The 26,856-nt window shown below is 43.0% G+C and overlaps 1 protein-coding gene across 1 annotated transcript in view; it reads right to left on the bottom strand.

Annotated features, from left to right (window-relative positions):
* Nucleotides 1-26,856, bottom strand: part of LOC121708599 (double C2-like domain-containing protein beta) — a 65,987-nt gene that overhangs the window by 30,960 nt on the left and 8,171 nt on the right. The window contains exon 2 of the mRNA XM_042091375.1: nucleotides 11,479-11,558. Within this exon, the coding sequence (XP_041947309.1) occupies nucleotides 11,479-11,558 (80 nt within the window). The remainder of the gene's footprint in view (nucleotides 1-11,478; nucleotides 11,559-26,856) is intronic.

Here is a 26,856-nt window from a genome sequence, read left to right as displayed (position 1 = left end):
GCTGTCAACACTGGCTTTGGCAACACTGTACTCAGACAGTCATGCTAATAAAGCAACTTTGAATTTAGAGTTTCATTAATAGATCTATCGATAGATAGATAGATCATAGATAGACAGTGGGAGATAGATAGGTAGATAGACAGAGATGGATGGATAGATAGATGGATAGATAGATAGCTAGATAGAGGGAGCTGGAGCAGACATGGAGGCGGCTGGAGGTGGGCTGAGCTGGTTAGGTGCAGCTAGGCAGAGCCAGTGGGGTGGAGGTGATGGGAAGGGGGTGCTGGGGAGCACATGGTCCCGGTGATTGATGGGGCTGTTTATGTGGAGGCTGCCCGCCACTGGTGTGATGGGAGTGAATGATAAATTAATCAGCGTAGGTGGGGATGGGGGCCCAGGAGGGCTCTGATCTCTTTAGCAATGAATGTATGTATGCACTGCACAAGGAAGACAGAGAGAGAGAAGAGAGAGAAGAGAGAGAGAGAGAGAACATGCTAACTAAACCTCTGGCTGCTGTGCTTTTATCTCCTTCAGAGCAACTGTATGCAATCTCACCCTCCCTGCAGAGTGAGTGGGAGAAATGCCTCACTCTGACATGAGTGTCAATCTCATTGGCATGTGAGAAGCTGCCAGTGGTGTTGGTTGTTGTCCTTATACATTGCAGTGGTGTAGTGTAGCTGTCTGAGATCTGAGGTCTGAGAAAGGTCTCTAAGGGGTCTGCACGACAGCTCACTAAAGCCAAAACACCAAAGATATTGGTGCATGGCACTTGACGCAGGCATACAAATATATACAAATATTTCCTCAAGGGACATTCAGAATAAACATCTCATGACCTTCTCATAAATCTTATTACAGTCAAATGTGCTTCTCTCCCACACAGTCATTAGCCAAACAACCCAGTGACAATGTAGGTTTATTTTTGAACTCAAGTTTTTAGTATAGTGGTAGAAGAACTGTCCTATCTCCAGAATGTACACATAAGATTACATTCACATAACCAAAGGTCTAAATATAAAAAGGCAACCTGAACAGATGAACATAATTATGCAGATCTTTGTCAATTTATATCAGTCTAATACAGATAGAGTTGTGTTTACAATGATGGAGATAAGATGGAAACAATGGTGGAAATCACGTTCTGTGTACCTAATATTACTGAAGCGTAAACACAACACAAATCAATTAGATTACCCTGAGGTTGCTATGCACTGTGGCTGAACAGATAAACCCATTAAAAGATTACACATGAGAAGCTTCAGTGGACTGCCAGAGTAAATTGTGAAGATCATTTCACAAATCTACCAACCAGCTATTCAGTGATGCAACACTGTGCCAGTGTGCACATATTGTTGTGTGTGTGTGTTGAAAACAGTGCAGTATTGGGTGTACGTGTGGTGGTGCTCGTGCCTGTGAGTGTGTGTGTGAGAGAGAGAGAGAGAGAGAAATAGTGTGGCTGGTATGTGTGCATCTGGTGGCACTACTGTGTGTGTGTCATTCTAACAGAGTAGACAGATCGGGCATAGTCAGGAGTGTAACGGCTCGTTCTTTACGGCTCAAGAGTCACAGCTCTAACGGTTTTCACTGAAACTCTGTGTGTTAACTATTTTGGGTGTAAATACTCCACAAGGGGGACTATCGAGCCCTGTGGTCGGGCATTTTGACCCCTGAAAGGAAATACATGTGTGCACACACAGTTTGGGACTACTTCAACAATCTCCATAGAGTGCTGAGTGCTTGGCTAGTTTAAAGGTGCCATGTGTAATGTCCGCCAAAAAATCAATTCATACTCCACATTCCATAAAAGATGGGGCAGTATACCTCCACAAAGTGAGTTGGTCTACCCTAGAGTAACAACCGAGACACGTGTATTGCAGTTTGGCTGGCGGTTATGTTGCCCGCATACCGCCTCCCATGGCCGAAACTGGTATTATGACACCTGTCGGGCTGTGGCTAGTAATTTAGCATGCTAATTTAGGTTGATCTCTCTGCAGCACTATACCTTGTCATTTTTTTAATGACATCATCGCCCTTATTTCTTCTCATTCTTTTGATGCGTGTAGCTCATTTTTTGGATATTTTTACCTCAATTCTTACACATGGCACCTTTAAAGCAGGGATCACATTAGCCAGCGGCAGGTTTCCTATTGTTCTCTATGGTTCGGCAGCGGAACGGTGGCAACGCTGGCGAAACTGGTTCAACTTTCAAAGCGCAACGCGAGCATATTCAATTGTCAGTTAAGGCAAACCGTTTGTGTTACCATAGGAACGAGATAGAACTTATTATGGTCTGAGCGTTGTGTTATGCTTGCCGCTGGCTAATGTGATCCCCGCCTAATCATTCTATGTTGTTTTTTATGTGTTTTAATTATTACTTTTTAAACACTTTAAACTATTACCCTTTTATGCTTGTATGTACTATTAACTTGTGTGTTTTATGTTTTTAAACTATATTTTGACTATTGCCCTTCTATGCTTTTATGTTTATGTAAAGCACATTAAATGACTTCTGTGTATGAAATGCGCCATATAAATAAAGTTAATGTTTAAAGTTAAAAAGGATGTGATTCTATGGAGAAAAGAACCAAACACAAGGGCGGAGAAACCACAGGAGGAAAAGTCACATGTCCGTTAAAGGACTTATTGTACAACTGGATGCACTGGTGGACACAGTGGTGTTATGGAGTCATCCTCCATCTGTTGAAAACTGTAAAGATGCAGCATCACGACTAAGGACTGAAGATGGACAACCTGCTTCACAATGTACACTTACCTTCATGAAAACAAATACAGTGCTGGCAAACAGTAGATATATGAATCTGTACCTCTCTAAAGAAACACCGGAGGTTTGTGTTCTGATGCAGGGAAGGGCTGTTTCTCCAGCTGACATTAGGAGAGAGGCTAGAGGGCTAAATGGAGGACCAGGATGTCATGGGGTTGGGAGTATGGAGGTCTGCTGGGGGTCAAAGGTCATTCTGGAAGCCTTACCTTTTTGTACCGGGGGATAGGGAGCTGCCCTCCACCAAACACGACATGCAGCCATGCACAGAGGTTAGAGCATGCAAGACAAAAGAGCGCAGAGGTAGGGAAGGAAAGACAAAAGCAAAAGAGTTGAAACAAACGAAAGAGGACCAGAAAGAAAAAAAACAAACACAGATACACACACAGACACAGATACACACACACACACACACAAGTGATTCATAACTTAACAGAAGCAGACTAACGAAAACAAAGGCCAACCATCACATAATAAACAGGAAGAGTAAAAGTCCAAGGTGCAGTGCGAAAGAAATCATCGACAGGCTAACAGCGGAGGAACATATTGATTTATAACATTTTTGCATGACACATGAATTGACCAGAGGAGTGCACCCAGGGCACTTACTCTAACGAGGGGAATCCAGCTGGCTGATAATCAGTAATCACTATCTACATTTCCTCTCAGTTTGAGTTTAGCGTGTAATCTGTCAATCACATCACTTGCGGTGACACTATTTAATATGTATTAAAACATAACGCCACTTCACCAAAGGCAAAACAAATAATGAGAATGAATGTCATTTCATTAAAAAAAAAATTACCATATTAATATGCTGCCTGGAGGTCCAATTAAGCACCCATTTAGCCAAATGTAATGCTTCATTAATGAGCTGTTTAAGACAAGTGCTCCAGATCGCAAGTGTGTCTCACAGAGCGTGTGTGTGTGTGTGTGGGGCACCTCAGATTCCAGCTCTCACCCACTACTCAAACACATTGTGACTCAGAGACACAGATAAATCCGGAGTATTCCAGAGTATTGTGTCTGCAGGTGTGAAGGACTGCTGAAGGCAGCCTGTCTGTCCTGATTGATGAGATATGGATGACCTGGTCACTTTGCCCAGATGCAGATCAGTGGATGGGACATGCACAATGTCCACCTGGCAACCTGACAATATTTGTGTGATTCCATTTTCCATTTCTAACATTTTTACATTACTGCTTTTTTAAATTTTTGCCATAGCATATGATTATGCCATACTGGAAAACACACAGAAACACACACTCTTTGCAGTAATAATCTAAGTTAGTATTTTATATTTTATGACAGGATCTATGGATGATAGCTCTTACGATAACGTCCTGTCTGTTTGGTGTAATGTCAATCTGGTGGAGGTAGCATCAACATACTCTTCAGGTCACTTTGTCCTCTGGTGACAACATTGAGCAACATACTGTGCTATAGGTCAGAGACACTCCTTTTCCTGCAACTAATAACCATAGCTGTCACAGAGTTGTCACCTCAGTTGTCAGAGGAGGAGAGAGGCGAGATCACAGACAGGTGACTTTAATTGAGTTGAAGGGACGAACAAAGATGGGGAGACGAGCGAGAGACTCGTGGTGGAATTGTATTGGGGTCACTGGAGCGGACGGTGCTTTATTATAATGGAGTGCACTGCTGTGCAGCTATGTAAACAATAAGGCATTCTTAGAAATTGCAAAATGATTCAATTTATTCCATTTTATGCATGTGCTATACTTTTTAATGATGTTTACTAAACCAAAGCTGGTCAGATCGCATAAATAACTGAAAATAATTTATAACAACATGTTGACTATACATGAAATTAATTCATTTAGTTAGTAATGACAAACTGAAACAGGTTGATTCAATCATTGCTGTGGTCAACTACGTCAAACGTAGAGCACTAACCAACATCATACAGTACAGTGAATGACTACAATCCCCATCATGCTACAGGCTTTATCTTCCAGCACTGACACTACTATTGCATTAGGTCTCATCCATATGTTGTAGTGTTGACAGATGCACTCTACTTCATTCCCTATTCATGATACAGGGATGACCCCCAAACCCCTTTGATTCTATGGTAGACCACTTCAATTGCTGGTGAGTCAATGATAAAACATACTGTATGGACATCAAAAAGATTGGATGATATAGTAGACATATTCTTGAAGCCTTGGAGAAAATACCATATGTCACAGTTGTTTTCTTGGCTGATAGATTGTTAGAGTGCGTTCAGACCTGTTCTACAGTAACACCTACACCTACGACGTTGCCAGATACGCTGTGATAAAAAGAGAAGCAACATTCACACTTTACAGTCAATCTATCTATAGCAGGAAATACTGAGTGCATTTCTGTGATATTCAAACACAGAGCATTGCTAAATCTATCATGTTGGAGTGTGGCGTGCCCTTCTTCTAAAATTGGCCACCAATCACATCCCTCAAGAAAAACACTTCCTCAAATTAGGGTTGAATTCTTGACCCAACTCTGCTTCATTATGTATAATCTCATCATCGCACAACAGAGGTTTTCTTAAACGTGTTCACATTGACTTAGGCAAAGACATAGTAGTAAATACGTAATGGAGAGTTTGACATCCAGGAGGACCTTGTCCATTGCAATAATTTACATGGGGCCCACTCAACGCATACTGGAAATAGCCACTTGAAATCCACATACCAATGCAAATTAAATGGACTGGGTGAAACAAAGGTTTCTTAAGCCATTAGACAAAGAGGGCGGGGGGGGGGCTTCCCTAGGAGGCTCCCCTATGGCTGGTGGTAGCCCCTTGTAGCATGGAAGCAAGCTATTTTTATCACACACCTCTGGTGGCAGACACAGGGTCGGCACATGTGCCCACATAAATCAATTAGCCACAAATCTACAGGCTTAAAATGAGTAATTTTAGTCACCCGTGCTATTTTCTGTTGCACAATTAAATAACTGGGGCAAGGACCCTTCAGAGGATGGGCAGGCCATGGCCAGGTTTACTGTGTGTAAACTCATCCTCTTTAGACCACCCGCTAACTCCACACATTTATGTAATGGATGACTGTCATAATCCACCTCGATCCTGCTCTTGCACTGCACAAAAAACTCAGTGTTTCTTTTTGAGGATAAACTGATTAATGTGCGTGTGAAATAATGCGAATGGTTTTGACGTCAAATTTGCAAAAAACAAATTCAACACATAGCGAGATATCCCCACATTGATCCACATGTGGTACACTTCCATGTCCATTTTCCCTTCACATGTGGATGGCAATGGGTCTAGACAGCATTAAAGGGGCGTAATGTAATGTCATGTGATTGAATCGCAGTCTGCTCTTAACTGACAGTGGGCTCCCTGTATATGAAGGTCACCGTGAATATCATGCCTTCCATTAAGCCAAAGGTCGCAACTTACCATAAACACTGGCTGCACTGCCTTGGCTAAAAGCTTTCAAATTTTTACCACAGGATGTAGGTGTATAATTTTTGGACATCATTTTTGTCCCTCTCGGCCTCTGTGAAGCATGTTAGAGCATGCCTTGCGTGGATGTGCCTTGTATACTCTGCCTGCACATAGGAGTTGCCTGGACAACATCCATTTGTGAGATATTTATAGCTGTGTCCTCAAAGAGGTGTTAGTTGTAAGGACATTACTGGCATAACGTGCATATGTTGTATGTACCAGAGAAATGGCACCGATATATGGTACATATTTCTCAGGTTATCAGGTTCCAACTGAAAGCTTTACTTCTTCGAAGTGAATAGAGTCTGGCTTTCGATTGTGAAACGTTTGAACACTTGCATCGCGACAGGCACTAACTCTGAAATCATTGGTCCAGCCTTACCAATCACATTGATCAGAGATTCCTAACGTTACTTCCTACTTCGCCTAAACATTTTTTGACGTTTGCAGATGTTGCTACTTCTGTTTATCAACGTCATCATTCTCAGCCACTCCCTCTATTCACTGATTAGACAGGTAAAGATTGGCCAGAGAAAACCCCCAAATATACTGCAAACCCAGACGACGTACTGAAGGGAAATGAAAATTGAGTGGAAGTACGTAGGAGGGGGGAGCCAGGCTAAAGGTGGGTTTCCACACACAACAACACCTCGCAAATTTTGGCCAGCGAAATTTCGCCTTGGGGGCGTGACGGCCAAAGCGCTAACCTTTTGACTGCAGTGTCTAGCCAGTGGTGGCAAGCGAGCTAATTAGGCTAATCAGCTAGTTCAAACGTTTAAGTACTTAATGAAGATATCCAGGGGTCTTTATGACTCGACTAAGTTGATGTTGCCTATAAACAACAATTCATGTTCATAGAAACAACAAGGTCAATAAGACATAATATATTTCATACCTGTGTTGCAGCATGTAGCCTAGCTGTCTAGCTAGGTTTACAATGCAATCCAATGTCCGAAAATACTAGCAGTTCCCACCGTAAATCTTTACATAACAGGGTGAACAGGACCCAATAGGGTGAACAGGACCCCAACACGAAGCGGCGGGGTCTTGCTTCGTCGTGAAAGGACTTTTTTAAAGCAGCACAATGTAGTCCTTTTAACTTAAAATAATGGCTTCAAACTCATTATGATGCTATACCATCTTATAATATGGACAATGAAGTCTCGGACATTGCCGATGCGCGCTTGGAATGCTTGATATTGTACTATGTAACATATCTAGTAGGATCATGACCTTTTTAGTCGGTTTTTGACTAACTGGGTACCGTAATAGCGTTAAATGGCGTTCTATATTGACACCAGGGAGCATAGATATCAATTCTTCCATGGTATTGCTTTAAGTTCCTTTGAACTTCCTGAGACAAGCACAGGCAAAAAAAGCAACAGTGAGCAAATGTCAATTAGTCAGACCTGTATTCATGATCTGCTGGCACATCCACTCACCTTGTCCAGCTGCTGTCAATGGAGTACCCTGCATTATTAGGCGGGTGTATGAAATATTAACGTGTCGGAGTGCCCAGGAGCAGTCTCGTCAGTGTTTTCTATTCAGTACTGGTCACTTCCATACAGGCCGCAATACCCATCAGCCTCATCTGTCCTGACAGAGAGGTGGAGGTCACGTCTGTTGGCAACAGCATGGAGATGAAAGCCTGACGGGTCAGGCAGAGTCAAGGCAAAAGGGTACGAAGAAGGCGAGCTTTGATCTCAAACTTTACCCAACTTTGCACCTGCCTTCCAAGCCCCCCACACCCGCGCAAAACTGAAAGATGTGCCTACACCTGTTATTGACTAGAGATCTTCGTTAATGCCGAGAATATGGGCCTGCCATCTATTCTGAACTCCTTTTTATCTTTGTATCTGTTATGGAAACCAGTGCTCTAGTTTCACTGCATGGTAAGACACTTTAGCTCCCAAAAGACTTCATAACCACCCCAGAGGGCACTCTCATACCCATGAGAACTGTGTACTGTGACAATGAAACAGCTACGGAGAAGGCTTCTGCGACTAAAAACTTTTTAAAAAAAAAGCGAAAACATTTTTATTCATCCTTCGACCTTATATTCCTTTCCGGTGCAAGCGCAAACATTTAATTTAACAAGTGTTACATTTCACATGAGTGATGTATACAGAGGACTTTGATGTATTTCTAAAGACTCCCTGTGAGGTTTTTTTTTTTTTGATGTACATGATTCATTATTCACCCACTTAAATGTTAGCTTTTGTCAATCACTCGCAACATTATTCATTGAGCTCCTGGTGCTGCGTGTTTTCATCAAGTCTTATATAAAATTCCACAACCTTGTTTGTTTTCGATTCACAGACAGGGATATTAGTCATTAATTCTAAAGCCAAATGCTACAAAGCAATAGGCCTTTACAGTGAAGACATGCTCCCCGAAGCGTAGGGGAGAAAGTAATCTCACTGTCACAGACACTCGGGCACACACAGAATACACACAACCACAAAGATGTGCACACACACACACACACACACACACACACACACACACACACACACACACACACACACGCACAAACAAACACATGGCAGTGTGGCTTAAGAAACAAGCGTACCCTTTTGCTGTCATTAGGCTATGTATCATTCAACCTCAGATCTCTGTTCACTTCACGGTTGCCGTCGGAAACTTCCACAGTTTACTCCGCTCCTAGCCTGAGCGAGCTAAGACCTTTATTCGGCAAACTCCACGTTATCTCCCCTCTCCAGGAGGAGCCTCAGATCATCCCTCCCCAAAAGGGCCATGGCAGGTGTTGCCCCCCTCCACCACCCACTTTCCCACAAGCCTTCATCTCCTAGTTGGTCCATGCTCCGGAGATCACGGAGAGAGTGTTGACGTCCTGTATTACCACAGAAGTTTGGGGTCTAACAACAGACAGGATTAAGAGGGTTGGGCTGTTGGTGGCCAACAAAGAGGCTTTTCCTGTCTTCCCTCCCTCTGATGATTGAAGGCAGTGGGTTTCAGTGCAGTGTGTGTTTGTGTGTGTGTGTGTGTGATGCTGACAAGCCCTTTGGCAGGAGCCGTTAAATTACCGACTATCAGAGACGGGCATTTTAAAAGGCAACAGGCTAAGCACATAGGCCAGGAAGATTCTAGATAACAGTATCCTTAACGACGACAAAAAAAGTTAGGGGGGGAAAAAAAACACATTCTTTGACAGATTGCTGATGGGAGGAGAGGCCCAGTCAGTCCGCTGGTGAAGGACATCTCACACCTCAGCTTTGTGTAAGTGTTTAAACAATGGCATCAATCACAGGAGGCTAAATGAATGAGACGCGCTGGGCGGCCTCCAGAGGACAACCTTTGTCAGCCTCGCTGGCAGCCGAGCTTTTTGTTCACGCCGTTTAGAGGCTTCAGAGAGAGAGAGACAGACTGAGTGAATGAAGGCCGCGTCAACAAATGGAGAAAATCACACACATCCAGCCTTCCGATGATCTCTCTGGTCTCGGGGGAGGCACAGCCTGAGGCTACTGCTCGGGCACTGGCTAGTTTGAAAGCAAATCCCATTCATTCACTAATTATTATCCATCAGGAAAAAGTGGAGGAGAAGAAAAACAACAAAACTTGTATTCTGTTATTATCCCCCATATATCATCTTGTTCAAACATGCTGATTTCACTAACAGATGTTCAACTAACAGATGTAGCACTGCCTCTAAGAAGCACAGATAATTTGAGTTGGATGCTGTGAGAAAAAAGCCATCAACCTTGAAACTGCACTGTCTAGAAATAAATAGACGGCTCAGCCTCTGTGAAGGTTCTGTGAGCTTTGTGTGGACATCAATTGGAACTGATGGGTGGGATTAGACAATACATACAGTACACACTTATATACAGGTATTGTTTGAAGGCCAAGAGAGACTTACCCCCAACTCTCTACAAATTTGAATCTGCTGATGAATGTTGAGTCAATTACAGGCTATTTGACCACCACGACAAATGACTTCTTTGTGGGCTGTGAGGCCATAGTGCAAAGCTATGTTTTTTTGTTTTGTTTTGTCACAGGCATTGAGAGTTTTCCAGTTACCCTGTATACACAAATCAGCAAGGTTGCTGGCCACAAACACTTTAGTGCATGATAAGGGTGAGGCGTGCCAACAGCAAACAGCATGTCTGATTTAGAATAATGACAGCATTAATCCATATGACGCAGTTGAAAAGTGGAGTGTTCAGTCTCTTAAAACTTTAAGTATCAATCAATCGGTCTAAATGGGAAAAGGCTCTGATGTGTGTGCTGAATTCTGTGTTCTATTTGAGGAATGGAACCTTGGAAGGGATGTATGGTTGTGTACTGCAGCATATGGATGAAGCTTGTACTTGTGTGCGTGTGTGTGTGTGCGTGTGTGTGTGTGTGTGAGTGTGCATGTGTGTGTGTGTACTGTAGCTCCCCTACAGTACATACCACAAGGGGCTGGGATCTAAGTGCAATGGACAGCAGCAGATACTGCTGGTGGTCTGTTGTCAGGGGAAATTGCCCTCAGAGATACAGTATGGGGGCAAAGAACACAGCAGAAAAAACACAAACTGCAGGAAAATGCCCCCGAGCACGATGATCTCTCAGACTTCCTACCGTGACCAGTACAGCTGCTCGGCAGGTTCACTTATCCTCTGCACCCAAAGGCAAAAGGTCTGTGAGGTGTTCAAAGAAACATTTTCTACCAAAAAACATCATCAGCAGTGAACCAGGGCTATGTGGTTAAGCATTTGAGTTTGTAGCTTTGTTTCTGCATCCAAACAGAACAATATATAGCCTGCCCCTTTAATGGCACAAAGTCAAGTTGCTAACCAAGCGGGCTACTCTAAGACCATGGCTAGTGGTTAGCGCCTGTTCTCCTTCCGAAGTTCTGGGAGAGGGGATTACGAGGCGCAACTGTGACTGTAGCTGGCCTCTGGTCCGTTTCATTTTGAGGAGATTTGATTATGTGCTGTCTGGAAAAAGAGCCACTAGGGAGCAAAACAACTGCACAAGCTCCTACCCACTCGTCTAACTTTGCTTCGCTAAATTCACTTAAAGCTCTAGCTAAAACATTTCAGATGAAAGTGTCTGTCGAGTTAATGCATTTAAATGGAAATGGAAAGGCAATTATGAAGTACAAACATGAAAGTGTAACTCCATAACAGAACAATTCAATCTATTATTGAAAGACCTAATATTGAGGGAGACTGACTGCAGTAGAATCCCAGGCAGTGGTTCGAGACCCTTTTGAGTGGCCTACCTTGGCTTTGTTGATGGTGCAGTGGAGAGCATTGTTCTCCTGGTCGTACAGTAGACTGAAGTCCAGAGTGCCCAAGGTAGCTGCGGAGAAAAAAAAACAAGAATAAAGAATTCAGCGTAATCATAATAAATAAATGCAGCACGATATGGCATTCTGTCTGTCTTCAGACAGTGAAGAGTGCTAAAGAATTATTTCTCACATTATGCAATATTTAACATTTTCATGATGAGGCAATCAAGACAGTTCAGCAGTGGTCTTGAAGGTCAGGATATGTTAAAAAAATATATTGTCATGTTAAACACCCTGCCATTTCCATCAGAGCTCAGAGTTTCTCCAAAACCTTTTCTTTCGACAGGAGCTTCCCAGAATCACCATCAGCCCACAATACTGCTCCTCACATCAATACCATCTCATGCATGCTCTCCTGCACCGTGATGAATTACAGTCTGCCCGGCAGCATTGGGCTCCCCCCTCTGAAATCAAGTGTCAAATGTGACTCAAACCTGACCGCTGTTGATGAACATGGACATCATCAACCACACTGGTTCCACTCGGTCTACCTGGAGTTCACTTAATCACGTCTCTTTAAATGGATTTCTGCCTAATATTACCAGCTTAAGTCCTCACAAATAGCGGAAGGCATGTAAGAGACAGGATAGAGTGGGCTTTGCAGGACACACACACACACACACATCACAGCGTGGTCAGAAACTCAATTCAGGCGTAATAAAAACACCATTGAATAGCATGTACTGTATAGCACAGGCTGCATACTGTAGTCCCTAGATACAGTAGCTTACTAGCCTGCCGACAAGAGAATGTTAATTCAATAAGGACCGCTGAATGCTTTATGGTGCTGGGCAGGGTGGGGTGGTTGGGGGCTGTGGCATTGTTGTGTGGTCGTAGGTTGACGACGGAGTCGGGCGTGTACACCTCGGGGATTAAACCAGGTTTGTTTTCAATTATCCAGATTGGCACACCAGCCGTGACTTCAATCTCAAATGCATTCATGAGGCGCTGGGCATTGCAATCAGGAGAGGCTTGTGCACCCCTCACAGAGATTGCCTTGGTGAAATGTTTCTTTCTTTCTCTCTCTCTCTCTCTCTCTCTCTCTCTCAACACTTTGGTAGCGCTGCTACACAGCCAAAATGACATTTTAATGACTTAAATAGCCAAGATATTAGATATTTGATAATGTAATATATCACACATTTGTAAAGCCATACAACACAATGTGCACTTCCACATCTTTTCATAGATAAATGATAATTTCTCACATAGAGATTTTTCAAAACTTTTCTTGTTGATAAAGAATTAAGTTAATATTATTACCGTATTAGAATTCAAGACTGTTCATACAGTTTGTACAAATAAAAAAAGTGTACTTTTAAATGATAAATTAGACTGTACTAAAGCCAGGAGGAAGAGTCTTGGCAGATGACTTCCTCAAAGAAAGATCACAACAAAGGCAAAAACTTATCTGAATGGTAGAAGGAAATGATTTCAGCCGTGCCAATTAGCATTCAGAGAGCAAAGAGCCACTGGTCTGTGATTTGGTATCAGAAATACAAAGTGTGTCCATTTGGCAACACTTACAGACCTCAGGAGTTTGTGAAATGGAACCTGTTAAAAAAAAACATCTATGAAGGCTGCCAGGCTTAACTCAGAGCCCTCCATCTTGTTGTGCGTTTTCTTACGTTTGATCCTCATCTAATTGCATGGCGATGCACACTGTGGTCCATGCCACAGAATGACTTCATACAAGTCTTTTTTGTCTTTAATGGCCCATGAGGGGAGGGAAAAACTCCTGATGTGTTAATGCATTCAAGCAGTGCCTGTTCTTTTAGGCAAATGAAGCTTCTCTACCGAGCCGTGGCTGCAGAAAGGAGAGGAGGGAGCTAGGATTGGTCAGGGTGATGGAGAAGCGTTACAGCGGCAGGAGCCCGATACGTCATTAAAAAAGGCTCCAATTATTCATTTCAGTTAGCATATACTCACTTCCAGGAGCTGACCACTTTCACATGTTGCACACAAATGTTCTGCCGCAGTTTAGACAAAAAAAGCTGGTCAATGGAGACCCGACTGATGGTTGGAAACATCAGACAGACAAAGACTCCAATCAGACCAGAGCGAGAGCTGCCTCATGCAGCCAGTGAGAGAGGGTCTGGAGGTGAAACTATGTTCCATGTGTCTCTTCCATTTACAACAAATCAAAATTCAATTAATACTGAATTTCACATTAATTTGTACTCTGCACAAGAGAATGGCTGAGCCTTGAATTACTGGAGCACAGAAACGCTGTTATCATAATATTGCTTTCACTGGGTAACAGGAAATGGCAAACAAGTGCAAACAAATGCCAAGCAAAGAAACAAAACACAACAACACCACACCAACAACTAAAAAAGCTTGATTTGGTTCTTGGCATCAGTGTGGAAGATGACGCTTTGGTATTTTGTTGCTGTGCGGAGAGCCGTCCAGATGGACGCACAATACCAGTCGGCTTTATCGCAAAAACCAATCTGAAATGTCAAAGCCGTCAAAGCTTAAAGAAAAAGACATGTTTGGATTTAGCAGCCGGTGTGTACGAGAGAGCAGGATAAGACCTAACCCCAAACCCCTCTAGCTCCATCCTCCTAGGTCAGTGGCATTACCTTCAACAGAAAGCAATTTTGAAAGCTCCTGGATGCTGACGCAGAAACACACAGCATGAATAGAGATGAGGCACACCACACACTTCACATTTCACTCAACTCCAGCAAATCCACTGGAGTCCAGTCAGTGCAGTCACATTTAGACTACAAAGCAATTTCAGGGAATATCTATTAATGAAGTGGTATAAAATTGCTGTTATTATTCGCTATTTCGAAAAGATAGTAGACTAGTAGATATTATTCTGCTCAACTGGATTTCATTTGGTGGGCTATCACCCACCTTTCCATATTGTTCCTCACTTCTCAGAGGAATTTCTACACACTGAGTAATAATGTGTTGTCTTGTAAATGAAACAATCAAATACACATCAGTGAGTTATGCCTAAATATGTATACAGACATTTTGGTATTTCCCTTTTCGTTCATGTCATTCCAACAAATTCAACAGTTTGCACCAGAGGCAAATTATCAGTATTCCTTCACAGCACGGCACGGCACAGCAATGAACTCAAGGGTCACAGGGACACTGGTACCAATTGTAGCTCAAAGCCAGCTGCAATTTACAGCCTTACCGCCTTTCCCTTCCACAGACAACATCTGATTTGTGTGATCATACAACAAATGTAGAGCCAGACACAGAACATAGAATGTCAACTAGCAAGCCAGCAACAGCCCATGGAAATAAAAAAAAACAATAAAGACATCAAAGACAGTGTGCCCACTTCCATCTGTCTGAATAGTGCTAGCCTTGTATCTCACATACAATACAAATCTCTGCGCTCAAATATTGGCAGTGGTTGTTTAAGGGGTTTTATCCGACTTCATTTTCCCTCAACATTTGGCATGGAGCTTGTCTGGATGCCTCTCTCGACACCATAGACGAGATGGTGACTTCATAGCGCTTCATTAATTAGCACTCTTGGGAAAAGGCACGACACGCGACCTTATAGTGTAAGTGTCACTCCAAGCCGAGTGGCTAGTTCACGGCTTTCATCAAGCCAACACCCACGGAGTCTGCACCCTTGGGGGTGTGTGTGTGTGTGTGTGTGGAGGGGCCCTCTTTACATTCAACCACATATATAGTATATGTCAGAGGCTACCCAAGGGCTTAGTAGTCAGCCCAACACTACATAGAGCCAAGAATATCAGGCAGTCAACTCTGCCAAGGTTGCTACGATGAAGTGTAAGTAAGCGAGTAAACCACCTTAGACTACTGTGAAAAGCCTTGGGTCAACCACAATAGCTGGCTGGCTAATTGGTCAAGCATAATTGATACAGTGCAATGTGTGTTAACCATCAAACATTAAAGCATGCCTGGAGGCGGCAGTGGTAATGTCCCGAGTCCGACACTGTGGGCTCTCCACCGGCAAGCCAACTTTAGACAAACGACCGAGCTAATTGGCAGGTCAGTGAAGTGCATTCGGTGTCAGCGTCTGTCCTGGTGCCCTGGCAAACACCACCGGCCCCGATGCCCCACTGGCACTGTTTACCATGGCAGAGGTTGAGCCTTGTACCGCCTAGCAGAGCCATGCAGAGGTCGAACTGTAGATAATTAGCTGTCACAGTATTTGCCTGCTCTAAAATAAAAGAGTATCAGGGAAAATAAATTGTGCGCTAGAGAGTAGTTGCAGAGTAGTCGTCACTTTTATTGGTGAGAGTGTTTTTGATCACTGGGTTGTGTTGGAGTGTGGGCGGAGTGACAGCCCATGCTGAGGAGTGCCATTTCGACGGTGAAAGTGCACACGGTATACAAATCGCACACTAAAAGCAACTACCTCCTGACTCCTTCGTACTGTCTAAAAAAGCTAAATACAAACCAGCAGAATGTTTGCGCTCACGTCGCAGACAGAGGGATAAACCATAAGCTTGCCTTGAGGCACATATGTGAGCCGTGGCGTTTGCCGGAAGCCCTAAATAAAGCAGGCAATCAGAGGATCTGTTTCTGCTCACTCCGGTGACAGACTACTGATCGGCCGGGAAAATGAGTCAGATGGATCATGGAGATCCCATGGGAACAGCTGCGGCATTTATACGTTTAAACAGCTGAACATGTCTTGCTAAAAAGATGACAAAATGGTGCATTTTAGCAAACCCATCATTGAATCGTTTCATAGGCAACTGGTCTGCCCAAATTTGTTTATCACATTTTTCGGGGAACCATGTGCTCACATCTATCTCATGCCTATTCTATGTTATATGTACATATATAATATATAAATACATATATTTATGTGTTTCATGTTATATCTACAGCGTCATGGTACATGTGAAAGATAAAGATCTGAGTTTGCCTTACTACAGGCTTCATACTGTGGATGAAAACATGTTCATCACACACAAACCCACAGAGACAACACTGCATGCCCACACAGGTGTAACGCCAGGGCCATGATGGCCACCCGACATGACTCCTGTGAAATTAACTGCATTTGTTTTCCTCAACCCGGGAGCATCTGCAGCTCAGTGGGCCTGCCAGCGAGGGCCGGAAGATTATCAGAATCCAGGTAAAGCAAATCCTGGACTGCACTGTGGGGTTGAGGTAGCAAGGCCAGCAGAGGAAACGGCCCTCGGGGCCTGGCCACGTGATCTTGGATGTCTCGGACGGAGGGAAGCGGATGCCCGCGAGTCGTCACCTGTGGTCACGACCGGCCTGCCGAGCGTGGCATGGGATAAAAGCCAAATCAGCCGCTGCCCAGCTGGCTCTGCCCCGACACCACCTAAAAGCCAAGGCAATAAACGAGGCTGGGAATTATAAGTGATTTCCTTAATATGCAGCATTCAAAAGCACAACAATAAAGGGGGGCACCCCTGCAGGCCATAAACACACTTCAATCTGGAAAGCCCAGACAGACAAAACAATAGAGCCTGGCCATGATTTGAAAAGTTGCTCCGAGGCTAATTTTGTTTTGCTCATGAACTACATTAAACCAGGGGAAAGGGCTGGCAGCCTCTCTTTTCCTGGGGTAAAAATCGGAGATCTCTGGCGACCACACTTCCCTCCTGAATGCGCTTGTTATGACACAAGCACGGTCTCAGTCTGAAAAAAATAAAAAATATTGAGGGAAGTCTTATCAGCACAAGCAAGGAGCCAGACAGACTCTTCCCAATTTTACTTCAAGGTAAATTTCATCTCTTCCAGGTATGTAGGTGTACTGCAAGTATTCAGGCATTTGGGGTAGATAAATTCAACCTTCTTTCATGTCAAAGAAGTTTTCCGAGATATTTCCCAAAGTGAAAGATTTTTTTCTATTTCAAATAACTGTGAAAGTCAAAAAGTCAGACACAGATCAGACATAGAAGCCTACTGCCAACAGACACAATCCACCCCTTCATCTGTCGTCTGGAGGTAGCCCAAGTATAAACACTTCAGAGCGAGATGTGCTTCTGTCTTTCTGTCTGAGTTTAGAGACATAATGGCCATGACCCAACAAAATAATGATGCCATTCTTTTTCCAAGGGAAACCTGCCAATCACATCATCCCTCATTCAATCAAATCTGGGGGTAACACTCATCTAATTTTCATTAGGCAATACATACACATAATAACATCAATAAAGCATTAATTACAACATGTAATAGGATTTTAAATTAAGTGGCATGTTCAGTTCCAATATTAGCTAGATATATACTGTATTAGTTAGAGGGTTACTGATGTAAAGCCTTATCCCAGAGCTCCTTTACTTGTTTTGAAAGATGTGCCAACCAGTTTTAGAAGCAAAAGGACACGAGTGATCCTGGTCAAATGGATTTGGGGGGAAATGGTGCAGTATGTGAAAGTACTAGACATCTCATAAAATTAACAGCAGTTAGAAGTTCTACTTACCGAAAAACCTATCTTGGCCTCAAGAAAAAACAAATATCCAAAGTATTCTGCTACACAGTTGATCATAGTTTGGGGTGCTTGAAGCTTTCAAACAATCTGAGCATGTCTCTCACATGGCTCAGCTATGGCCATGTCTACATGTATAAATGTGCCTCTGCAAAGGGCAGACTTTCCCCCACTCTCACCGTGTATGCACACCCGCTTGGTCCATCCCTGGCATGAGCATGTGACTGTGCTGCACTCCTGAGAGAGGGATGAGTCATCCAAGAGATACAGACATGCAGAGCATGCCGTGTTTGTCTTGTCCATTCCCAGGTACTTGCCCCCCAGTAGGGCAGTTATATGAAGGGTAAGTGGAGAGGGGTGTGTGTGACAGTGGGATGGGTGGGGGTTTGTGATGTATATTCCCAGGTACTTGCCCCCCAGTATGGTAACTAGATGACTAAGGGTAAGTGGAGAAGGGTGTGTGTGACTGTGGGGTGGGGGTCGGTGGGTGGGCATTCGTTATGTATATCCCCAGGTTCTTGCCCCCCCATAGGGTAGTTCCATGACTAAGGGTAAGTGGGGAAGGTGTGTGTGTGGGGAGGATGACGGTGGGTGGGGGCTTGTTATGTACGTTATATTCATCCCCAGGTACTTGCCTCCCAATAGTGTAGCTAGCTAACACATTAAGGGTAAGTGGGGCAGGGTGTGTGTGTGTGTGTGTCTGTGAGGTGGGTGGGTCTACAGGTACTTGCCCCCCAGTATGGTAGCCAGGTGACTAAAGGTAAGTGAGGCAAGGTTCTGCGTGTCTGTAGGGTGGAGGTTCATTATGTTCATCCCCAGGTACTTGCCCCCCAGAAGGGTAAGTGGGGAAGAGTGTGTGTGTCTGTGGGATGGAGGTTGGGGGTGGCAGTGTGTAAGGGTGGGGGTTCTGGGGAAGGCTGGGTTGCCAAGGGAAGCCTCTGCTCTGATCCAATGGGTGCTGCCGCTGCTGCCGCCTGTGATCCTTTATCTCCCCTCTGCAGGGAGAGAGGCGGCGGTGCGCGCCGTCAAACACGGCCATCATGCTGACAGCTCCTCCCGCTCCCCAGCAGCCGTGAGCAGCACGCCGGCTAGCCACAGGTACGAATCAGAATGCAGATTCCCCTGAAGGGAGCTGAGGAGGAGGGCTGGAAAGGTGGTGGTGGTGGGGTGCAAGTGGAGTGTTTAATTAGAATTAATTAAGCACACACAAACTAGGTTTGAGAAGAGACCGTTTTATTTGGGCCTTGCCATTATCTGTTCATCAGAGAAGCTATCCACATTAGAGGGATTATATACTATTGGTTATGGGTGTTAAGGATTAATTCAGATGGGCTCATTCAAATGTCACTGCCTTTCAGTGCCTTTTCCATCATATCTCTTAATCTGCGTCCTTACCATCTTAGATAGCCATATACACCGTACTGTGAAGAATATACTTCATTCAGCCTGTAAAAGTACTAAAAGTGATTCTTGTGTGGCAGCCACTGTACCATAACACTGGAAAAACATCCGAAGTTCCTGCTGAAAGATTTGTTGTGACATTGCAAGTCTACCTCCCACTCACCTACTAGACCCAGGATTGGAGACCAGGCCATAAATGTTTCCCCTAAACTGTCAAACAACTTCCAGTTACTGTACTGTACTCTACAGTAGAGTGTATTGAGTTTGAACGCTAGACAGCTCACTGTGTGATCTCTAGCTCCTCACTTGGCGTGGGTAATATCATCCCCCCAGTAGCTTAGCAAGGGGAGCTGAAGTGGGAGTGCACAACGTCACGACCCCCTTCTCAATTGGGGAGCACAAAAGATGCAACAATGTGTGGCAGACCAGACAAACCCCAGCGCCAGACAAGGAGTTTCTTTTGAAGCCTCAGCACTTAATTAACTTTCCACCTAGACTTGTATGGCATGTTTAGGAAATTCTGTGAAAACGCCGGCAACAGAGCCCTGGAGAAAATGTGTGCTATGATTAGAGCCAAGTTTTTTTATTTCTTGATGCCCTTTTCCCACCATCACCACTGCATTTCAGACCTCCCCTGGCAAAAGAGAGAGAGAGAGATGTGGGTTACTGCCCTCTTGGATGATGTGTAATTACAGCATTGGGTGGTTGCAGTTATCTACAGGGATCAAATCAATTGACACTAACTAAACACTGATCAGCAAGGACAGAAATGTCACTCGCAGCATTAAGCAAATGGGCGGCCAGGATATTACACTGATGAAATGGCCGCCAGCAAGGTCAGGTCAATAAAACACACCTCGATAAAAGTGAACTACAATAGAACTACAATGAAAGTGAATAGAACTACAATATAACTACAATCCAGTACATCTATGTATACAGCATATTATGCAGCATACTGCACGCATTTTGGTGAAATATGACCGTATCTCTATTCACTGACTGACCCACTGAGTTGAGCTGACGTGATGCTGATGTAAGGTGATGTAAACTGTACTCTGATATCAGAGCAATTTGAGCTTTTTAAACGGTTTGTTTGTTTGTTTGTTTATTAGTTTTGTTTGACAGGGACCATGCATAGAATAGCTTCTATACCAGGGTTAGCTAAATAGCTAATTTGCACCTGTAGTCCCTGGGCAGGATGTTCAAGCACAGTAAAAACACAAATAAACACAGACATGAAAAGACAACAAGATAAACATTACAAATAGAAGAAAAACTAAGTGAAAAACAAAGATCAATGATCACAAGCTTGATTGTCCTTCAGCCATGTCTTCAAAGACTTTTTAAAACCTTTAAAACTTAAAGAGTCTCTGATATGGAGTGGGATTGAGTTCCATTTTCTAATTGCTTGATATGAAAATGCTGATTGGCCAAAAGTGGTCTTTTTGAATGTAGTGTAACAGTCTCCTCTCATTGCAGCCCTAGATACCCTAACATTGTCTCTACAGAATGTAGTGTAACAGTCTCCTCTCATTGCAGCCCTAGATACCCTAACATTGTCTCTACAGAATGTAGTGTAACAGTCTCCTCTCATTGCAGCCCTAGATACCCTAACATTGTCTCTACAGAATGTAGTGTAACAGTCTCCTCTCATTGCAGCCCTAGATACCCTAACATTGTCTCTACAGAATGACACACATTGCTTAAGTGGTGGTGGTGCAAGATCATGGGTCAATTTGTACATCAGGCACATGTCAGAGAACCAAATAAAACTGTCAAATGTTAACAGCTATGTTTTTTTTATAATAGTACAGTGGTGATAATTTCTTGGTTTTTTATCAAGCACTTTCACAGCCTGTTTGTATAGAGAGTACAAGGGTTTCAGAGTGGTCACACCTGCCTGGGACCAGCTTGTAGCACAATAAGACAAATGGCAGAAAATCATTGAGCGCATAAACAGTTTAGCAGCATGTAAGGGTAATTGATGTCTAATATGTCTAAAAGTGATCAAACTCGCTCTAACATTTCTAGATATCTTCTTAATATGCTTTCTGAAATTTAAATTGGAATCAATGATTATGCCCAGGTATTTAAAGTTGTCAACAATTTTGATCACCTCTCCTTTGACCAAGATGTCAGGTTGTTGCTGTGCATTTCCCTTTTTAGAGAAATACATAGCAACAGTTTTACTTACATTGAGAGTCAGACAGCTACTAGTTAGCCAATCTGACACTTTATTTAGGACTGCAGTAAGTTTTAAAGCAGCCTGTTCTCTATTTTTGGCATGCGTATAGATTACTGTATCGTCCGCATACATTTGGATATTGACATCTGGGCAAATCAGAGGGAGGTCATTAATATGTAAACTAAATAAAATTGGTCCTAAAATTGATCCCCGTGGGACTTCAATGGAACTGTTGGCAAAGGAAGAGCATACATCATTAATTCTGGTGCACTGCTTCCTTGAATCTAAATAAGACTCTATCCATGTCAGAGTTTTAGTGGAAAAATTAAACTTAGATAACTTTGATAACAGAACATTATGATTTACGGTGTCAAAAGCTTTTCTGAAATCAAGGAAAACAGCACCAACAACACCCCCATTATCAAGGCTGGATTTAATTTGCTCAATAAAGTAACAGTTTGCTGTCTCAGTTGAGTGGTTCTTTCTAAAACCAAATTGCATAGGGTGCAGTGGAGAATGGCCCTGATTTAAATGGTCCTTCAACTGGTCACACACTATCTTTTCACTCACTTTAGAAATGACAGGGAGTATACTGATAGGTCTGTAGTTGGTAACATCAGTTACATCACCAGCCTTGTAAACAGGAGTTATTGCTGCTGTTCCAGGCCATAGGAAAAAAACTATGATTAAAAGACAGGTTGACCAGATGTGTTATTGGAGTGGAGAGGATATATTTATACTTCTTTGCAAATGCACAGTCACAATCAAAAACATCTTTAGCCTTTGAGTTCTTAAAGGAGAATTCCGGTGTGATATTGACCTAAAGTGTATCGAAACATGATACCGAGTGTGAACGTATGTCTCATAGCCCATCTCGGCTTGTCCCCTGCACTCCAAAATCTGGCGCTAGTTAGCCGATGCTACCAACATCTTTTTCAATAGTGGTGCTTCGGCATCGGGCTAGCCATGCAAATAAATCACTGTTTTACACCCATTTACGAGGCTCAATGTATCTCCACACTTCATTGGTAGACTTCCGAGGGCCCTGACATTTAAAACGAGACATTGAGAACTTTGAAAAAGCACTGGTAGTTTACTTACAAGACGATTTATACAGACAGTATCTTCACGAAGTTTAGCGTTTGCAGCCATCTTGAATTTAGTCACGATAAGTCGAGCAACGAGTAAGAATGAACAGCTATGATAAGGGATCAGATTCCAAAAATAATTCAGTGGAAATGCATGGATTCCAGTTGCTGCTACTGGAAGAAACTGGAATCCATGCATTTCCACTGAATTATTTTTGGAATCTGATCCCTTATCATACCTGTTCATTCTTACTCATTGCTCGACTTATCGTGACTAAATTCAAGATGGCTGCAAACGTTAAACTTCGTGAAGATACTGTCTGTATAAATCGTTTTGTAAGTAAACTACCAGTGCTTTTTCAAAGTTCTCAATGTCTCGTTTTAAATGTCAGGGCCCTAGGAAGTCTACCAATGAAGTGTGGAGACACATTGAGCCTCGTAAATGGGTGTAAAACAGTGATTTATTTGCATGGCTAGCCCGATGCCGAAGCACCACTACTGAAAATGTTGTTGGTAGCATCGGCTAACTAGCGCCAGATTTTGGAGTGCAGGGGACAAGTCGAGATGGGCTATGAGACATACGTTCACACTCGGTATCATGTTTCAATACACTTTAGGTCAATATCACACCGGAATTCTCCTTTAAGGTGGCCTATGGTTTTAACTATAGAGGATTCTGTGACCTCAGATATGTTAAAAAGTGGGAGATTGTCATTTGGTGGTGTGATGCACTTCTCTCTAGGTCCAAATCCTTTTGCTAAATCTTGCACAGAATCAATGAAATAAGTATTAAACTTAGAACAGATTTTGACTTTATCTTGTGTTAATGTGCCCTGTACTTGTAGCTCAAGCCCCTTATCTCTGTTACTATTATGATCCTTTTTAAGGACCATATTAATGTTTTTCCAAGTTTGCCTGCTATTTCCTTTGGAGTCCTTGATAATGTTGATAAAAATATTTGCTTTTGATTTTCTAAGTTCTTTTACAACTTGTTACGCAATTGTTGAAAGGTTCTTCTATCATGGGCTAACCCAGACCTAACTGCAGTTTTTAATGCATAGTCCCTCTGCCTCATTAAAGCCCATACTTGTTCACTGAGCCAGGGCAAGTTTTACTTTTTCCTAGAGTAAATGATATTTTTACTGAATTCACTTTTAACTTTGTTAATCATAGTCATTAAGCTCTCAGAAGCATCATAAACACTATCTGTGGCAAGCAACTCACTCCAAGAAAGTTGTCTGAATTGGCTTTCAAAATCATTGATAAGCCATTTTGGTATGACATTAAAGACCTTTTTACTTTCCTGTTGATACTTTTTGACCTTTGCTTAGTTAGTTTCCTAGAAATCAGTGTCAAATTGTGATCTGATAGCCCAGTCAGAAAATTAAAAGTTTTAGTTATTCTCTCTGCCTTATTACTAAATATTAGATCAATCTGTGTTTGGGACGATGAAGTGATTCTAGTGGGGCCTTGGACTAATTGGGTTAAATCAAATTGGTTTGTAATATCTTTGAGTTTTTTTCTTTTTGATTTCTCCATCCAGTTTATGTTAAAATCGCCAAGTAGAATTAGTTCTTTGTTTCTGTCAAATTCTTTCAAAATATTTCTCAAGTATTCACAAAACTTACAATTAGATGAAGGTGGTCTGTATATACAAATAACAGTAAAAGACATGTTGGCAGATACTGTAGGACCATTCGTACTGCCATACATTCCATATCCATACAGTTCAGGTCAACTTCTTTGCAGTTAATGTGGTTTTTGACATACATCAATAGCCTGCCTCCTCTTTCTTTCTATCTTTTCTAAAAACATTATAACCAGATACAATATATGCTGTGTCAGGTGATGAGTACGTGAGCCATGATTCGGACAAACAAAGAAAATCTAGATTTGAGTCCATGAGCAGTTTTTCGAGTTGCTCCGTTTTGGACACTTCGGATGTTTAAATGCCCCCCGAGTAGTCCCATAGGCTTTGCGCGCGGGTCCCATAGAACTTTCGCATGGTTGGTTGTTTGAAGAAGCAGAAAGTTGCGTTGTTTGTGATGGGAATTTTACTACACACCGGGAGCACTCCAGTCACATTTGTCAGTGTGACAGGTTTCGAGGAAGATGGATTATTGTCACTTCGCTGGGGCAACTCGAAGTTAGTCGGATCAACAGTACCTTGTTTGATGGTCGCAATAGCGCACCATGGATCACCGGTAACTGTAGTTATGCGGAATTCCTGTATAAAGGCACTGTAAATGTTTAAGAGGTCTGGTTGGTATGACTATTCTCCAAAACTCTTATGAAGGACTCTTGAAAAACTGCTGAAAAATTGAAACGCTGCATTCCATTCCATCCAGGTTTTTTAGGCAAAAGCTTTTTTCACCATTACAGTTGAACACTGCACCAGTTCCCCACCAGAGGTACCCACCTGAGGAAGGCTCCACACTGTTTGCTTTAGCACTAAACATATCACTACCACTCATCCATTACGTCTGTGAGGTGTTGGCTAATTAAACCTGAGGGACTAACAAAACCTTGCAGGGGGTATGAGCTGCAACACATCTTCTATCCCTGGCAATATATGAGAATACATAAATCAAGACATTTTCATCTCAAGGTGAAATCAAATCACATAAAGAAAGATAATGAACCAAGTCCCTGTTCTCTGCCAGTAGCTTGTATATAACTCAAGTGTAATTACAAAACTGCAAAGATTTAACAACCAGCATTCTACACCACCTGCCTTTGAGTAACCTAGACCTTTCTAAACATAGATGCAACAAAATCGGCTGTACCCCTAACAAGCAGTGTACACTATTGAGGTTCGCTGTCTGAAAAGGGTCTGGTCAGTGGTGCCTACCCGCCTGCCCCATAACCACCTGTGGGGCCCAGCTCACACTCTCCTCACCTGTGACGTTGACTTGTGACTCAACACTACTATGCTGTGGAGCTCTCTTCCAGCAGCTTCATAAAAAGCCTGGCGGGTGGCCTTCCGCAGACCCCTGTGCGGCAGCCGAGCAGCTGGGCAGGTGACGGGCCACGCGGCGGAGGAATCAAAGCCTAATATCACACCGCTGGGGTGTGGTGCTGGGGGTTGTTGGGTGGTGCTGGGAGATACTGATTAACATGAGTAGAGTGTGTGCGGAGCTGCAATGCACACAGACCTGATTGGTGTGTGTGTGTGTGTGTGTGTGTGTGTGTGTTTGTGTGTGTGTGTGTGTGTGTGTGTGTGTGTGTGTGTGTGCTGAACTCTATGGAGCACAGGGATGGTGTGTCTAATGAGATAATAAGAGGAGAATCACTCTTGTGCTTAATAATAAAAAAGAAAAGGACTAATGAGATACAGGGATGAGACAAAGACTACTGCAGCCATATTGGAATAATACTTCTGGAATTGAATAATGCAAATTAGCTCCAAAATACCACCAGAAGCCATATTGGAATACTACTGGAATTAAATGATGCAACTTAGCTACAAAATGGCAGCATAAATGATGCAATAGGAAAAAGTCTACCTTTTCAGCTAGGACTAAGTAGGAGGGCATCAGCCGATCTTTTTCATTTTGGGAAAAAACGGCCGTGTCTGGGGAAAAGCCTGGGGCTTATTTCGTGATTCCATCACAGTGGCTGGACCAAGGCAGTGGTCAGGCAAGAGTGACTCAGGACTAAAACAGGGACTTTGATGATAGACTTAATGCCCTGCACTAAAACAGGTAATATTTACCAATAAATGCAGTGTACCATATGGTGTGTAGGCTATCTGCAGAAATCTATTTAAATTATTTGACAAGAAAATGTATACCACATCAATAGAACAATAAGCATGTAAAAACATAATAGCCACCAATAATTTAGCTCGTACTTACTAGCTGGTACGTTTTCATTTCAGGGGTGACCAGCTCTAAGATTTATCTGCAACTGCTGCTAGGAAATGATTACAAGTAACTCTAATGGCCTGTGGCAGATACTCTCCCACAGCCACCGTTACAAGTGTTAGAACTCTTAATAGAAATAGAGGGCCGAGGTGTTCCACTGGCACTCATGCCAGAGGAGAGGCCTTGGGCTAGCCGCAGTCTTAAATGGAAAAGGGCCAACAGACGGCCAATGCCACATGATTGATACAGTGACTGAAAATCCCAAATTTGCAGTAATGTGTTACTCCCTGTCCAACTTCATCAGTGTTTAAAAACATAAGTGCGTGAAACCAAGGTCTGAATAGATGAGTA

This window comes from Alosa sapidissima, chromosome 5 (genome assembly GCF_018492685.1).
Source record: "Alosa sapidissima isolate fAloSap1 chromosome 5, fAloSap1.pri, whole genome shotgun sequence".
Lineage (NCBI taxonomy): Eukaryota > Metazoa > Chordata > Actinopteri > Clupeiformes > Clupeidae > Alosa > Alosa sapidissima.
Note: the sequence above shows the minus strand (reverse complement) of the source record. Positions and strands in the feature narration are given on the sequence as shown.